This window comes from Pelobates fuscus, chromosome 7, assembly GCF_036172605.1.
Source record: "Pelobates fuscus isolate aPelFus1 chromosome 7, aPelFus1.pri, whole genome shotgun sequence".
NCBI lineage: Eukaryota > Metazoa > Chordata > Amphibia > Anura > Pelobatidae > Pelobates > Pelobates fuscus.
Genome location: NC_086323.1, coordinates 93,882,289 through 93,900,495, shown reverse-complemented (window position 1 = coordinate 93,900,495; position 18,207 = coordinate 93,882,289). Strand labels below are relative to the sequence as shown.

The window sequence follows — 18,207 nt, the reverse complement described above, 5'->3', positions numbered from 1 at the left end:
ACTTGGTCGAAAGGTATCTTCGCTGATATATCTGGACAACTATATTTGGGTAACTTAGGGTGTCCCCAGTGTAGACTAACTTATCGTGTACTTAAACCGTTATTTTTCAAGAGAGGCTTAGATAAAAATAATAAACAGACATGCTAAACTTTTTAAAACATTTTAACCTCGTTATATCGCTTGTTTTAGTATGGGCGTAAAGTAAGCTAGCGTGTCAAAATACATTCTAGTATAACTCCTGCCCTATTCTAGGCGTTAAACCCGGTATAATACAGAGCTTGGGTTATATTTGTTAGAGTGTAGTTACAGTTAATTCTCCGTTTACGTTGAGGCCGTTCATAGTGAAAGGCATGCTTAAAAGATAGGAAAGAAAAGAAAAGAAAAACAGGGAAGGTCGGTCTCGGGTATCATAAATGCTGCAGCTTTTTTGACTCTATATGGTGCAGGCTATACTGAGAGGCTAAACATTCAAACATTTAAACATTGAGAATATAAAAAGCAAGGGTAGATTTAGAGAGGGTTATGTGTCCGCAAATCAGTCTCATTCAGCCCATGCCCGTTCGGGGTAGGCAGACCTCAAGGGCACGCAGGCAGAGTGGGTCAAGGCATCGCCGTGGGATCAGTCTGTGTGGACAGGCGGGTTCACCAGCGCCTATGTGCTCAGTTTCGGTTCCATCGGTGGACGGTGGGGTGACCCTCTGTACGTTGGTCCGGCCGACAGTTGTGGCTGTATGGGGCCGCTGTGGGCCGCATTGAGTTCTGGATCTTGGGTTCGGTGTGGTGAGTGTATGTGGGACTTGTATGGTATTCCTGTCCTTGCTTGTATGGGAACGGGTGCTTGTACCTGCCCGTCTAGTAGTCGCGTCCCGCCTTTCTGGTGAATTGTAATGACACCGCTGGATGGTCGCTCTTGGGGCCCTCGGCAGTGCGTCATAATGGCGGCGCCTGGTTGCTGGGCGCATCCAGAGGGCCACTGCTTTCAATACTTGGTAGTATGTCGCTCCACCGTTGTGGAGTACTGCACAGAAGCTTTTATACAGCCGGTCTAACGCCTCCATGGGCTGTGTCGATCGTTTGGTGTATGTGTCTCTTGCTTGGGGCCTGTGTTGGGCCGCCATCTTAGTAGTGCCTCGTTTACTTTGTGTCTCTATAGGCCGCGTGGCCCGGGGGTCCACCTGCGGTTTTACACTGATTGAGTCTCTTACCAGTGTGTCGTGGACTTGTTTGGTGGGTGGTTGCTTGCTTTTCGTGCTGGATGCGCTTATGTCCGCCATCTTGGGTGCCCCTGCTCCCACCTTACTCGATGGAGTTGCAGATACAGACCTATGGTGTCGAGCATGGGGCTCCCCGCCCAGCGGGGACCGGGATCTCCCCCACCGGTCCATAGGGGGGGGGTAAGAACTCGTAGTCGCTTGCGGCTGTTTGCTTTTGGCGGGAAAGCGGACGTCTTTCCTCACCTCCTCTCGAGCTAGGCCCCGCTCTGCCGTTGCGGTGCTCGGTCATCTGTTTGGTAGCTGTGTGTTCCGGCAGACTTCCTCCGTGTCCTGGGCACATTGGCAGGAGTATTTGAGCTCTGTAGCTCGGCAGGTGGGCATTTACAGCGCCCGTGTTGCAGGAGCTCCTGCAGTACACGTCTTGCCAGTTCGCTGGTTAGGCTCCGCCCCCCCCCGGCCAGGAGGATTTTTAAGTCCCGTTTAGTGGTTGGAGCAGAATCATCTGCCGTTTCCATTAGTGGTGGCAGTTGCACTTGCGAGTGCCTGGGCTAGTCAGGTCTGGGTTGCGCTGGGGAGTGTGTCCCTTCAGGCTGTGTTGCTCGGGGGTGCCCCTGCGGGTCCTAGCCTTAGTGCTCTTGGCGCTGTGTCTGGCTGTCTTGAGGGGGGGGGCTCCCCGTTTGGTCTGGACCCTGCCAGGTTGGGGCAGGCGTCTGGGTATGTTCCAGCTGGGCTGCCGTGGATGCAGGCCTGGGTTGGACTGGTTTGTGGAACATGGCCCCTATATCTCTGTCCCCGTTTGTACCTTGCTGCCTTTGTGTCAGGATCGGGACAGGGATCCAACACGCAGAGTACAAAGAGTGGAAAGGTACGTATACCGGGCCTTAGAATGGCCGGACTAACGTACCGAGAGTAATAGAGAATAGTCAGAGACAGGCCGAGGTCGAGGGAACGGGAAGACAGATAAGCGAGAGACAAGCCGGGTCAAGGGAGAACAGAGAAGCAGGGTAGTACAACAAGCCGAGTCAAAACCAAATAGAGCAAACTAGAATACCAGAGCACTGAGTGACTAGACAAGCTAGAACCACGACAGGGCAATGAGCTGAAGTGAGAAGTAAGCTTAAATACCCTGGCTCTGGATGGTAATCACGCCTCTGACAAGTACCGATTGGATATCGGACACTTGAGTGACAGGTCGCTCGTGATAGCGTCATGACGTCACGTATTGAGCGTCCTGCTAGAAAAGGACGTGGATTCCTCGCGGCCGGTGTTTAAGTGACTGGATGAACCGCGAGGAACGAAGGAAACAGCTCGCCTGGACGGCCAAACCACCAAATCTCTACCTCCCTTAGAGGTAGAGACCTCAGGTACCCTGACAGTACCCCCCCTCTCAGATACGCCCACCGGGCGGAAGGAACCGGGGCGAGATGGGAAGCGAAGGTGAAATGCTCTGCGAAGGCGAGAAGCATGAACGTCCTCCTGAGGTACCCAACTCCTCTCCTCAGGACCATATCCCCTCCAGTTGACCAGATATTGCAATTTTCCCCTTGAAATTCTGGAATCAATGATGGAGCTGACCTCGTACTCCTCCCGACCCTCCACCTGAACAGGGCGAGGCGAGGAAACCTTAGAGGAGAATTTGTTGCAAATAAGAGGTTTCAACAAGGAGACATGAAAAGAGTTAGGAATGCGTAAGGCAGGTGGCAGAGCAAGGCGATACGCAACCGGGTTGATACGAGTGAGAATCCTGTAAGGACCTATGTAGCGAGGAGCAAATTTCATAGATGGGACTCTTAGGCGAATATTCTTAGTACTCAACCATACCCTATCCCCAGGAACAAAAACAGGAGCCGCTCTTCTATGCTTGTCAGCGTGTTTTTTGAACAACGAAGAACTATGTAACAGAATTTGCCGAGTCTGATCCCATAATCTCTTCAGGTTGGCGACATGATCATCAACCGACGGTATCCCCTGAGAAGAGGAAACCGAAGGAAAAATCGAAGGATGAAAGCCATAGTTCATGAAGAAAGGGCTAGAGCGAGTTGAATCACAAACAAGGTTATTGTGTGCGAACTCCGCCCAAGGAATCAGACCGACCCAATCGTCCTGGTGTTCGGAAACAAAGCAACGCAGATACTGTTCGATCTTTTGATTAGTACGTTCAGCAGCTCCGTTAGACTGAGGGTGATAGGCAGAGGAGAAGTTCAATTTGATACCCATTTGAGAACAAAAGGATCTCCAGAAACGTGAGACAAATTGAGAACCTCTATCAGAAACAATCTCCGAAGGAATCCCATGTAGGCGAAAAACCTCTCTCGCAAAAATCTCCGCCAATTCAGGAGAAGTCGGAAGTTTAGGTAATGGTACGAAATGAGCCATCTTAGTAAATCTATCCACCACCGTGAGAATAACAGTCTGTCTCTTGGAAGCAGGTAAATCAACGATAAAGTCTATGGACAAACAGGACCAAGGTTTCTCAGGAACGTCCAAGGGGTGTAACAGGCCACATGGAGAAGCATGAGGTAGTTTAGTCTTGGCACAAGTCTCACAAGCTGCGACGAACTCCTCAATATCTTTTCGAAGTGAAGGCCACCAGAAATCCTTGGATATCAGAGAGTATGTCTTGCGAATACCAGGATGACCAGCTATCTTACTCTCGTGAAAACATTGTAAGAGCTCCAGTTGAAGTTCAGGAGGAACAAAGTTTCTTCCCTCAGGAGTGTTTCCGGGAGCTAGATGTTGTGACTTCAAGATCTGGTCAAGTAGCGGAGAATGAATTTTAAGACTGGTATTAGCAATAATATTGCATTTGGGTACAATGGAGGACACAAGTGGTTCAACTGAAGCAGAAGGCTCAAATTGGCGAGATAGCGCATCGGCTTTAGAATTCTTTGAGCCAGGTCTGTAAGTCAGAACGTAATTGAAATGGGTAAGAAACAACGACCAACGAGCCTGCCTGGAGGACAAACGCTTGGCCACTCCGATATAAGACAAATTTTTGTGGTCTGTTAGAATGGTAACAGGATGTAAAGTACCTTCCAATAAATGTCTCCACTCTTTCAAAGCTTTGATAACCGCTAGTAATTCTCTGTCACCAATGTCATATCTGCTCTCAGTACCGGACAATTTTTTAGAGAAAAATCCACATGGATGTAATGGTTTATCAACACCCAACCTTTGAGATAGGACAGCACCTAAACCAGTCTCTGATGCGTCTACCTCAAGCAGAAAAGGCAGGGAAGTGTCGGGGTGAACTAAAATTGGAGCGGAAGCGAAAAGCTCCTTGAGAGTTTTGAATGCAAGAAGAGCTTCAGTAGTCCAATTCTTAGTATCAGCCCCCTGTTTGGTCATATTAGTGATAGGTGCGATAATTGAAGAATAGCCCTTAATAAAGCGCCTATAATAATTAGAAAAACCAATAAATCTCTGTACGGCTTTAAGACCTTTGGGTAAAGGCCACTCTAGAATGGACTGGAGTTTATCCGGATCCATCTTAAACCCCTCCCCAGAGATCACATAGCCGAGAAAGGTTACCTGGGTTTGATCAAAGCTACATTTCTCCAACTTGCAGTACAAACCATGCTGAAGAAGCTTGTGCAAAACCCTCCTGACTTGCTTGTGATGAGTCTCAATCTCACTAGAATGTATAAGGATATCATCTAGGTATACAATGACGCACTCTTGCTGAAATTCCCTAAGAACCTCATTTATCAGATCTTGGAATACCGCTGGTGCATTGCATAACCCAAAAGGCATAACCGTATATTCATAGTGACCATAGCGAGTATTGAATGCCGTCATCCACTCATGTCCCTGCTGGATTCTCACCAAGTTATATGCCCCTCTGAGGTCTAACTTGGTGAAAATTGTAGAGCCCTTCAAACGATCGAAGAGTTCGGTGATCAAGGGAATCGGGTAGGCATTTTTAATGGTTATCTTATTTAAGCCTCGATAATCAATACAAGGTCTCAAAGAACCATCTTTCTTTTTAACAAAAAAAAATCCAGCCCCGGCAGGGGAGGAGGACCTCCTGATGAATCCCTTGTCTAAATTCTCGTGAATATACTCCTCTAGAACTGAGTTCTCTTTCGTAGATAATGGGTATACATGACCTCTGGGGGGCATGGTACCAGGGAGTAGGTTAATTTTGCAATCAAAGGACCTGTGTGGGGGTAAGGTATCGGCTTTCTTTTTGTCAAATACTGCCTTTAAATCTAGATACTGAGGCGGAATTTGTGTCTCTGTAGGATTGTCAGAGGTAGCCGATGTGTTAGTTAATCCGAGAGGTAAGACCTTCCGCAAGCATTTTTCTTGACAATTCTTTCCCCACGAAACTATCTCCCCTGACTCCCAATTAATAATAGGGTTGTGTCTCCTCAACCAGGAGTACCCCAGGACTATGGGAATAGACGGAGAAGAAATGAGCATTAAGGATATATCCTCTTTATGTAGGATGCCAACAGTTAAGTTAATCGGTATGGTCTCATGGAAAATAACAGGCTCAAGTAACGGTCTACCATCGATGGCCTCAACAGCCAGTGGTGTCTCTTTTAACTGGGATGGGATAGCATGCTTGGCAGCAAAACCCTGATCTATAAAGCTCTCAGCAGCTCCAGAATCGATTAGTGCCATAGTCTTTACTACTCCCTTCTCCCACCTCAAAGAAACGGGTAACAGAAGCCTGAACTCTTTGTAGTTGTGAATAGAGGACAAAGTAGAAACACCCAAGGCCTGTCCTCTAGAGAAACTTAGGTGCGAGCGTTTCATTTAACTTCTGCCGCCAAAGACCTGAACTCTAGTGCATAGTCCACAAGTGTTCGATTGTCCTGTCTAAGGCGCAACAGTAATCTAGCTGCATTGACCTTTCTACCAGGAGGGTCAAAAGTTCTTCTAAACGCAGCTACAAAGGCATTATAATTATAGACTAGTGGATTATCATTCTCCCATAAAGGATTGGCCCATCTCAGAGCTTTCTCAATGAGTAAAGTAATAACAAATCCAACCTTCGCTCTATCTGTAGGATAAGAGCGGGGTTGTAATTCGAAATGGATGCTAATCTGGTTTAGAAAACCACGACACTTCTCCGGTGACCCGCCATAGCGTACTGGTGGGGTAATACGGGAAGAAGCACCTACAGTGGCTACCTCTAGACCTGAGACTGCAGGAGAAATAGAAGGAGTACGTGTCTCCTCAGGTGGGTTACTAGCACGAGACAAAAGTGCCTGTAGTGCTAGAGCCATCTGATCCATCCTATGCTCCATGGCGTCAAACCTGGGATCAGAAGAACCAAGCTGACTGTTTGTACCTGCAGGATCCATTGGCCCTGTCGTAATGTCAGGATCGGGACAGGGATCCAACACGCAGAGTACAAAGAGTGGAAAGGTACGTATACCGGGCCTTAGAATGGCCGGACTAACGTACCGAGAGTAATAGAGAATAGTCAGAGACAGGCCGAGGTCGAGGGAACGGGAAGACAGATAAGCGAGAGACAAGCCGGGTCAAGGGAGAACAGAGAAGCAGGGTAGTACAACAAGCCGAGTCAAAACCAAATAGAGCAAACTAGAATACCAGAGCACTGAGTGACTAGACAAGCTAGAACCACGACAGGGCAATGAGCTGAAGTGAGAAGTAAGCTTAAATACCCTGGCTCTGGATGGTAATCACGCCTCTGACAAGTACCGATTGGATATCGGACACTTGAGTGACAGGTCGCTCGTGATAGCGTCATGACGTCACGTATTGAGCGTCCTGCTAGAAAAGGACGTGGATTCCTCGCGGCCGGTGTTTAAGTGACTGGATGAACCGCGAGGAACGAAGGAAACAGCTCGCCTGGACGGCCAAACCACCAAATCTCTACCTCCCTTAGAGGTAGAGACCTCAGGTACCCTGACACTTTGGGAGCGGCGCCCCATAGCTGGAGTGTGTTCCGGAGTGCCGGGTGGTTCCAGCGGGTTCGGGTATCCCCTGTATGCTGTGAGATGTCCGCGCAGGATCTCCTCGAGGCCCAGGCTTGGAGGTGTGCGGTAGGCCCCAGCTTTGCGCGTCCTCTTCTGCAGCCTTTGCGGCTGAAAGAACGGCATCGACCGGTGCGGCTCGATCAGCTGCAGTTGTCTGGGTGAGCGTTGTGGCTGGATGGGTACAGGAAAGTAGGATAGATTGTGGATTCGATTTGTGCTGTTAGGGAGCTAGTAGAAATGGCGTCCGTCCATGTCAGGTTGCAGGCTCCGCCTCCCAGGATGTAATATTTTAACTAAGCTTGCCTTTTTTTCCATTTAATTGTATAAGTAAAGTAAAAGTGCAAGTTTATCATCGCCTCTAACATTTCTCAGCCAGTTTCCCAATGTAAAGCACTGGGATGCCAGGGTATTGGCTGAAACATAACAGCAATATCTTAGCTAAAACTGATATTTTTGCTGATCTGAGCATGATAAAAGCCTGGATGTTTGCTGCTAAAACCACATTTACTTAGGTAAGTATTACTTTTTTTTGTATTTTTGGTATCAGATACATGCATTTTAAATGGATGGTGCACAATGTGTTTAACAACAATTTTCTATGTTTAGCAGTTTAAAGGATCACTATAGGGTCAGGAACACAAACATGTAATTCTGACTCTATAGTGTTAAAACCACCATCTAGCCCCCCTGGGCCCCTCATGCCTCCATAAATATAGCCACAGGCCCACATCTTACTGTATTCAAGCCAGAAGCTGTAGATCTGCATGCTGTTTGCCTCAAAAAAACACAAGCAGGCAAGAAGGCAGATCAGGGGCAGAGCCAGCATGATTCAAACACGGCCCTGGCCAATCAGCATCTCCTCATGGAGATGAATTGAATCAATGAACCAGTTGCTGCGGAGTCAGCCACTTTTCCACCTGTGCGTTCAGGGCGGACAGGAGTGCTAGTCCGGTGTGACTCTCTGCTTTCAAGCAAGTCAAACCCAAGACGGCGTGACACTGCCGTATCCGGGATGTGGAATAGTACCTGGGGAGCTGGGGAGTGCCGTTGATGTGGAGCAAGATGCAGCAGCAGAAGAGGACTCAGCCGAGGAGGTTATGGAAGAGGATGGAGTAGGAGGAGTAGAGGAGGTGGCAGCAGGCCTGCCTGCAAGTCGTGGTGGTGTCACCAACTCCTCTGCAGAGCCACGCATTCCATGCTTGGCAGCCGTCAGCAGGTTTACCCAATGTGCAGTGTAGGTGATATACCTGCCCTGACCATGCTTTGCAGACCAGGTATCAGTGGTCAGATGGACCCTTGCCCCAACACTGTGTGCCAGACATGCCATTACTTCCTTTTGCACAATCGAGTACAGGTTGGGGATTGCCTTTTGTGAAAAGAAATTTCATCCGGGTACCTTCCACTGCGGTGTCCCAATAGCTACAAATTTTTTGAACGCCTCAGAATCCACCATCTTGTATGGTAAAAGCTGGCGGGCTAATAGTTCAGACAAGCCAGCTGTCAGAGGGGGTGACTTTCTGACATTGGTTTCTTGCGCTCAAACATGTCCTTGACAGACACCTGACTGTAGGCAGATGAACGGGAACTGATCAAGGCGAGAGACAGAGTGGCGGATGGTTGAGAGAGGGCAAGGAGGACAGCAGTGGTTGATGTGGCTGAAGATGTTGATTGGCGTGCTGTCTGGCTGACCCCGGGTGCCAATGCATGCTGTCTGACTGTGCCACTAGCTCCTTGCGACGACCTCCCCCTGCTTCCAACTCGTCTCCTCCTCCTCTCTGTCTCCCCATCTGAACTTTCGCCCTGTTCTTCTTCTTGCCGAGCGGGCACCCACGTGACATCCATGGACGCATCGTCATCATCAACCGCTTCACTTGTATCTGACAACTCAGCAAAGGAAGCAGCAGCGGGTACAACATCATCATCATCACACCGTACGTCCATGTGTGTAATGCTGCCTGACTGAGACATATCCCTGTTATCTGCATCCTCTGGCAATAATGGTTGCGCATCACTCATTTCTTCAAACGGATGTGTAAATAACTCCTCTGACAGATAAAATGAAGCGGCTGTGGTGCTAGTGTTGGTGGTGGTGGCAGGCGTGTGAGTGGTATCTTGAGAGGTGCCCGAAGCTAAGCTGGAGGAGGATGGTGCGTCAAGGTTCCGAGCGGAAGCTGTAGAAGATTGGGTGTCCTGTGTTAGCCAAAAAAAGAGAGAGTGGCCAAATGATAATGTATACAGGAGGACAGACAAGGGGGTAACCCTAGTTAGATTGGTGAAGAGAAGAGAGGAGACGTCTGTCACTCACCTAAGTAGGTGTATATATACAAACCAAGGTGGGGAAGTAGTCAAAAGGTAATAATACTTTATTAATAATAAAAACACATAGTGTAGAGACTAGAGCACAAACAAAAAAATAATTAATAATAAATCCACCCTATCCTTTGCTCCTAGTCTAATCCAGTATAATGGACAGTGGCAATAGGAAGGGAAGAGCGAGTATAAGGCAAAGGGGAGGGGGTAATGGGTAAAAGAAACTAGGCTAGGTGGAATATAAAGTGCCTAGAAGAAAAACTGATTTAAATTACTACAGTATACTAATAGCGCAATATGGTAATTGACCACTGGGGGTCACTAAAGAGTTAACTTCGAAACCGGTTAACTTGCTACATTAACACAATTGTATCAGGTGTTAGTGTATACACAGATGAAAGCATGATAATATCGGAAAATCAAATAGAATGTAACAAGTCTGTCAGTGTGGCACTAAGCCAATACTGACAGGGTACTACAACCGAATACAACAGTTGCGCACTAAGTTACTTCTGTGTTTAAGAAGGTGTTAAGTGCATATACAATCGTGCAGTGTTAACACCTAGCAGGGACAACAAAGTCGGTCCGTTACGTGGACTATTACTCCAGTACTGAATAGGATTATATGTATCGGTAGTACACTATAATCGCAGTTATCAGAAGGTTAGACAGTTTATCAGAAAGTCAGACAGATTGTAGCAAGTCTGTCAGTATGGCACTAAGCCAATACTGACAGGGTACTACAACCGAAAAGAACGGTTGCGTGCTAAGTTGCTACTATGTCTGAGAAGGTGTTAAATGCACATACGATCTTGCAGTGTTAACACCTAGCAAGGACAGTGAAGTAGGTCCGTTACGTGGGCTATTACTCCAGTACTGAATAGGATTATATATATCCGATAGTACACTATAATCACAGTACCTAGTTACCTACGTTAGTATTCTCGATACTATATGTCATCTGTTAGTCCTGTGTGGCATCCGGTTATGCACACGATCTATCAGTACACTAACAATGGCTAAATTAGCAGGTATAGCTCACATGCCATAATAACTATGTTTAGAGAGACACGGAAAAAGAATAGTGCCTTCATGGGCACTAGTTATAGTAAAGAGAATTGGCCAGTAAGACGGCACAATAGTTAACAGGTAAAGAATATTGCATATACTGTGAAATGGTTTAAATGAATCGATACCCAAATCGGTATAGAGATAGCTTTCCAATTCCACTTTGTCAGAATGTCAAATTCCCGAAATAAATATGTATGGTATCCTCAACTAGCGCAATCGGTCTGTTCACTGTCTATACTTCCGAAGGGCTGTTAAAACCACTAGGGTAAGCTTTAGTGAGGCAGGTGCTGGGACCAGATCGTCAGATATTTGGAGGAATTAAGTCTTTAATAGGGAATGACGGAAAGCAGATAACGATCTCAAAGTAATGTCGGTGTAAACCCGACGCGCGTTTCGCCTGGATTAGAGGCTCGTCAGGGGGAACTTACTCCCCAGGCAAGTGAAGTTTAAAAAGCCCGCCCTCAACCCTCATTGGTTGTTTACGAATTCGGGGGGAGGGGGCTTAATGAGCTGGTACAGTGGCCAGCAGTGCTCAAAAAGTATTTGTCAAACTGCTGTAGATGCCTTATTAGAGGAAAAATTCCATAACTAAGGGTTTCTAGCAGTACTTAAATAGAGCATAAATAACACTATGTGATTAATGCTACACAAGTTAGCCCATGTGTTGATTAGATATAAATATTATAATAAGGTCTAGCACAATGATGAGCCCATAAATATATAGTGTATAATTAGACATCCTAGGCTCGTGCTGTAATAGAAACTGTGTACTGAAAAGATAGTACACAGGGGCCAATCTTAGAGATGATGTAATGGTTATTTAAGTAATTAGAAACATGAATATTTGAGGCAATGACTGAAGAATGATCATCATTATTACTGATAATGGACCTTAGGTCTCAGTTAATGACTGCTTAATGTATAAATGGTGTAAAATTGAATTCCTCATTTAGACCCAGAGGAGCCAAGGTCTTAAATGAAAAAATCCATTGTGATTCTTTTTGCAATAGAACTTTATTAAAGTCGCCCTTTCTAGGGTTAGGGAAAAGTCTTTCAATTGCTTGAAATTTTAGGAATTCAGGTTTACCAGCATGGAAGTACTGAATGTGTCTTGCCACTGGGGATGGTGTAATGGTATTCTTAATGGACGTCACATGTTGTAAAATTCTACGTCTGAACTGCTGGAACGTCTTTCCAATATATTGGATTCCACAGTTACATGTGATTAAATAAATGACCCTAGTGGTGCTACAGTTCACCAAAGCATTTGTTATTATGGTGATATTGGTTTGTGTAGACGTCGTTGATTTTGAAGGTAATATGAATTGGCAGGCCTTGCAATGGCCGCATTTGTAGGTACCCTTCATTTCAGATAGCCAATTCGTGGCTGGTGAGGGAGATGATAAATGGCTGTGAACCAATTGATCTTGTAAATTGCGAGGTCTGCGTGCTGTTGCGGAAGGGTAACCAGGTAGTACTTTGGATAATTCAGGATTATGTAATAGAATGGGCCAGTTCTTTTTAAGAATCTTGGACATAGGTGCCCAGCCCTGATCAAAAGTCGCAATACAGCGCATTCTATTACATAATCCTGAATTATCCAAAGTACTACCTGGTTACCCTTCCGTAACAGCACGCAGACCTCGCAATTTACAAGATCAATTGGTTCGCAGCCATTTATCATCTCCCTCACCAGCCACGAATTGGCTATCTGAAACGAAGGGTACCTACAAATGCGGCCATTGCAAGGCCTGCCAATTCATATTACCTTCAAAATCAACGACGTCTACACAAACCAATATCACCATAATAACAAATGCTTTGGTGAACTGTAGCACCACTAGGGTCATTTATTTAATCACATGTAACTGTGGAATCCAATATATTGGAAAGACGTTCCAGCAGTTCAGACGTAGAATTTTACAACATGTGACGTCCATTAAGAATACCATTACACCAACCCCAGTGGCAAGACACATTCAGAACTTCCATGCTGGTAAACCTGAATTCCTAAAATTTCAAGCAATTGAAAGACTTTTCCCTAACCCTAGAAAGGGCGACTTTAATAAAGTTCTATTGCAAAAAGAATCACAATGGATTTTTTTCATTTAAGACCTTGGCTCCTCTGGGTCTAAATGAGGAATTCAATTATACACCATTTATACATTAAGCAGTCATTAACTGAGACCTAAGGTCCATTATCAGTAATAATGATGATCATTCTTCAGTCATTGCCTCAAATATTCATGTTTCTAATTACTTAAATAACCATCACATCATCTCTAAGATTGGCACCTGTGTACTATCTTTTCAGTACACAGTTTCTATTACAGCACGAGCCTAGGATGTCTAATTATACACTATATATTTACGGGCTCATCATTGTGCTAGACCTTATTATAATATTTATATCTAATCAACACATGGGCTAACTTGTGTAGCATTAATCACATAGTGTTATTTATGCTCTATTTAAGTACTGCTAGAAACCCTTAGTTATGGAATTTTTGCTCTAATAAGGCACCTACAGCAGTTTGACAAATACTTTTTGAGCACTGCTGGCCACTGTACCAGCTCATTAAGCCCCCTCCCCCCGAATTCTGAAACAACCAATGAGGGTTGAGGGCGGGCTTTTTAAACTTCACTTGTCTGGGGAGTAAGTTCCCCCTGACGAGCATCTAATCCAGGCGAAACGCGCGCCGGGTTTACACCGACATTACCTTGAGATCGTTATCTGCTTTCCGTCATTCCCTATTAAAGACTTCATTCCTCCAAATATCTGACGATCTGGTCCCAGCACCTGCCTCACTAAAGCTTACCCTAGTGGTTTTAACAGCCCTTCGGAAGTATAGACAGTGAACAGACCGATTGCGCTAGTTGAGGATACCATACATATTTATTTCGGGAATTTGACATTCTGACAAAGTGGAATTGGAAAGCTATCTCTATACCGATTTGGGTATCGATTCATTTAAACCATTTCACAGTATATGCAATATTCTTTACCTGTTAACTATTGTGCCGTCTTACTGGCATATTCTCTTTACTATAACTAGTGCCCATGAAGGCACTATTCTTTTTCCGTGTCTCTCTAAACATAGTTATTATGGCATGTGAGCTATACCTGCTAATTTAGCCATTGTTAGTGTACTGATAGATCGTGTGCATAACCGGATGCCACACAGGACTAACAGATGACATATAGTATCGAGAATACTAACGTAGGTAACTAGGTACTGTGATTATAGTGTACTATCGGATATATATAATCCTATTCAGTACTGGAGTAATAGCCCACGTAACGGACCTACTTCACTGTCCTTGCTAGGTGTTAACACTGCAAGATCGTATATGCATTTAACACCTTCTCAGACATAGTAGCAACTTAGCACGCAACCGTTTTTTTCGGTTGTAGTACCCTGTCAGTATTGGCTTAGTGCCATACTGACAGACTTGCTACAATCTGTCTGACTTTCTGATAAACTGTCTAACCTTCTGATAACTGCGATTATAGTGTACTACCGATACATATAATCCTATTCAGTACTGGAGTAATAGTCCACGTAACGGACCTACTTCACTGTCCTTGCTAGGTGTTAACACTGCAAGATTGAATATGCACTTAACACCTTCTTAAACACAGAAGTAACTTAGTACACAACTGTTGTATTCGGTTGTAGTACCCTGTCAGTATTGGCTTAGTGCCACACTGACAGACTTGTTACATTCTATTTGATTTTCCGATGTTATCATGCTTTCATCTGTGTATACACTAACACCTGATACAATTGTGTTAATGTAGCAAGTTAACCGGTTTCGAAGTTAACTCTTTAGTGACCCCCAGTGGTCAATGACCATATTGCGCTATTAGTATACTGTAGTAATTTAAATCAGTTTTTCTTCTAGGCACTTTATATTCCACCTAGCCTAGTTTCTTTTACCCATTTCCCCCTCCCCTTTCCCTTATACTCTCTCTTCCCTTCCTATTGCCACTGTCCATTATACTAGATTAGACTAGGAGCAAAGGATAGTTGCTATGTTCACCAGGAACTATTCGCCAGCGAACCGTTCGGTACATCACTATTTACTATACAAAAGCGACAAGCTCATTTGAGAAGGCACTCACCACCACTTATTTCTGTAAGTAAAATTTGTACTGTTTAAGTTCTTGCGTGTGTTACTCACTCTTTGAATAGCTCCGCAGAATATGTTGTTACTATGTAATAATGTAAAAATAACGTACTAATTGTTATCCGTGGACAAACTATTAATACCTGTGGAGATAGAAGACTGAATTTGAAAGTTCAGAGATTCCTCGAGTGGATCGTAATCTGCTTCTATGGAAAAGACACGCAATGTCTCTATCACAAAAGGCATTTTTCCGTGATCTTCATCATAACCGATTGTGTGGTTCCAGGCATATGGCACACTGAGCCCGTCCAAAGAAAACATTCTTGTTGAATGGGCATAGAGCTGTCCAGGGCCAGTCTGAATGTAATCTTCTGTGTAATCCTAAAAAAAACATAGAAGTGTTAAGATAAAGAACATACAGAATTTTAAAAAAACAACAAAAACATGGTTTTGTACTAAACTGAGAACTGACCAGAAAATATCAGGCTAATTAATTCCTTTCTTTGTCAACTTGCAACAATTAAGAGTTTATAAAAAAAACTCTGAAAGTTATATTTGACTTTTCACAACATACTTCTCATCAAACTAAGATGTCATCTAGAAATAGAATGGGACATATTTCTCGGGTGTCCCTCTTTAAGACAGACAGTTCTTATTTTCGTCACAAATTCATCAACTCATCTTTTTTATTGTAATGCCTCTGTTCTTGGAACTCCAAATTGTTCTACAAGCAACCCCCCCCCCTCCCCCTCCCCCCCAAAAAATATATTTTATTTACAATAAACTTGTTAAAAATAAGATATTTCTGGGCTATTCTAAATTTAAAGTGTGGAAAGTGTTGTGCATGAGAGAGACTACATTCACACATACATTCACACATATTCACACACAACTGCATTCACATTAGCCCTGGCAAATTGTTTTATATATATTACACACATTCCACATATATCTGTACATGGCGTTTGTGAGTGTAAGTAAGATTAAATGTATTGAGGGACCTACAGAATTGGCAGTGCTAAGTGCAGCCACATTTTACATGCTGTGTACAACATCACTACAAGAGTTAATTGAAATAGATTTACATTGTTTGTTACCTTTACACTGACATCTGCAGAACCCTGAAGTTGCAGAACATGCCCTTTCACTGCTGTGTCCACTACAAGGGACCCCTCTGAGTCAACACCTCGAGCAGTGTGCGTGATCCGCAAAATTTCACCTGAAAATATGTTTATTAGTATTCAAGTCACTTTAGCTCTTTGGCATTATTTCACTCATCAGGGACATATAATCATTTACTTTGTTTTATAAAAGTAAGTAAAATGGCAAAATACCAATTTATATGATTGGGTGTTTTCTTAAAACGCCTGCATAGGGCTATCCTAGCTATAAGATAAGGTCAGGGAGGGACTAATGAAAGTATTTAGAAAATTGGGACTAGATTAGATTAGATGGGCCGAATGGCTCTTATCTGCCATCACACTCTATGTTTCTATAGAAGATAATTGACATGTTTAACTAGCAAATAAATAGGATAGACCCCAGAAGCCAGAAATTAGTAGTAACTAATAGTAACAACTTGTACCATTATGTATATTTGCTACTAGGTGTTTTATCTAGTTTTTAAAGACAGGTTCAAGTTTTACTCTACTGGAGTTGTCTTCTTTCATTCATGTGATCTGAATCAATCTGCAAATGGTACCCTTGCATTTTACCCAAGAACCAGCACAAAATACTATGGAGGATGTGAGTGCATTTAATAATCTATGCTGTTAAATTGAAAGTAATGGTATCACTAAGAAAATATCAAGAGGTAAGGGGAATGATACAATCCGAAAGGTGCTAATTGTTATAAATCTATCTATTGCACATATCACAGTCATTACATATTGCACTATATGGACATAGCTGATTGAAAGTTATACATACCAGTTGCAAACTCCACTTGGGATTCTCTTTTAAATGCACCACCTGTGAGAGTGAATCCATTCACAGCTTCTCCTATCTCTTCTGCTACCGTCCAATATATAGGATTTAAAATTGAGATAAGGTTCCTCATCGATGGACCTTAGAAGGACAAAAAGGTTGTTAATTTTTGGTTTCTTAATAGTAAGATAACCATTGCAAGCTTCAATGCTCAACTCTTACAATTCTATTACAATTCTAAGACTTCCCCTGCACAGAGTTTGTCATAGCAAATATTTCATCATGCTGATATAAATATCTAACTATTAAGGGACTCTTTCCTTTCCAAGGTCATAGTGCCAACTTCATACCAAACAGACCATCAGCAAATATGCAGATTAAAAAATATGCTCACCCAAAGATAAAAAACTAAATAAAAACACACATATAAAAGCCAATAACTGTAGAAATATGTAGCTATGAGAGGAAATATATTGCATCTAATAACTTCTGAGTACATTTCAGAATGTTTGAAGGTTTTCTATAAAGCCAAATCATAATGCATGGTAAATGTACATCGTTAAACGGATCTTGTCTTACCCAGACTTTTCGGTATATTGGTAATTGTTGCCTGAATATTTTTGGCCGTGGCATCAGGGGAACTGGTAATTGTGCCATTAAGGAGAGCGATTCCAAACTCAACTCCATTGATGTTTCCAAATAAATTGCCCTTAACATGTTGAGGTCCTCCTGGTAATTATATAAAAGTAAAATGTATCCAAGTGAAAGACAATTCATAAACAAAAGAAAAAAACGAGAAAATAAAGACTTATTATTAAAATTACAGTTACATTTAAAGCAGCACTGTCACCCCCTGCAAAATGAATATTTCATAAAGGAAGACAATGGTGGTGCCTGCAAGGGGCAGGTTCTGGTAGGTAAAACTTACATTTGACTGTGCCCCAGGCCACCAGATTCCAAGTCACCATCATGGTTCTTTGAAAATTATGCAAAGTCCCCAGATGGTGATAGAGGTAGAGGAACAAAACTTGTGTGGATTGGCTGACTAAAAAATGAATTAAAGTAAAGCTGACTTTGCGCACGGTGTAAATACTCTTGCTGCTTGTGGCATGTCCCCGCAATTCTACACTCACTGCATCCAACTTTTCTCTGTCCCAGGATATATACCAGGCACTTCTGCCTGCTAGTAAGAAGGGAAAGAGAAGAGTAGACATATGAGTTCTGGGGGAAATCAAGGAACAGTGAGTGCATCATTAGCTATGGGTGCTAAAACAGTGCTGTCTGCCTAGTATGCCCTTATTTAGCTAGCTCGCATGATTGGCAGGTAGCCTGGCATGCGTGCACACCAGGCTAACCTTCCTATTCTTTGGGCAGACCTGCCCCCCTTTGGGTGGTGCCAGAGACATGATTTTTGTCACTGTCCCATCTCCTTTTAAATACCCACTGAAATCCCGCTTCACAGGATGCTAGATGTTGTGGGATATGGGTTTGGCTAAAAATTGAAAGCAAGAAATTAGCATAGGGTATGTGTATTCTTATAGCTGCATCCTGTGAGTTTCCCTCAGACATCACCTTCAACTATTTTGGCCTAAAATGTGGGA

General features: G+C 43.8%; 1 protein-coding gene across 1 annotated transcript in view; it reads right to left on the bottom strand.

The window, feature by feature from the left end:
- The window catches only part of HMCN1 (hemicentin 1), a 224,346-nt gene that overhangs the window by 11,572 nt on the left and 194,567 nt on the right, over positions 1–18,207 (bottom strand). The window contains exons 94-97 of the mRNA XM_063426207.1: positions 17,186–17,335; positions 16,610–16,747; positions 15,778–15,899; positions 14,824–15,061 (exon numbers count right to left, since the gene is read on the bottom strand). Of these exons, the coding sequence (XP_063282277.1) occupies positions 14,824–15,061; positions 15,778–15,899; positions 16,610–16,747; positions 17,186–17,335 (648 nt within the window). The remainder of the gene's footprint in view (positions 1–14,823; positions 15,062–15,777; positions 15,900–16,609; positions 16,748–17,185; positions 17,336–18,207) is intronic.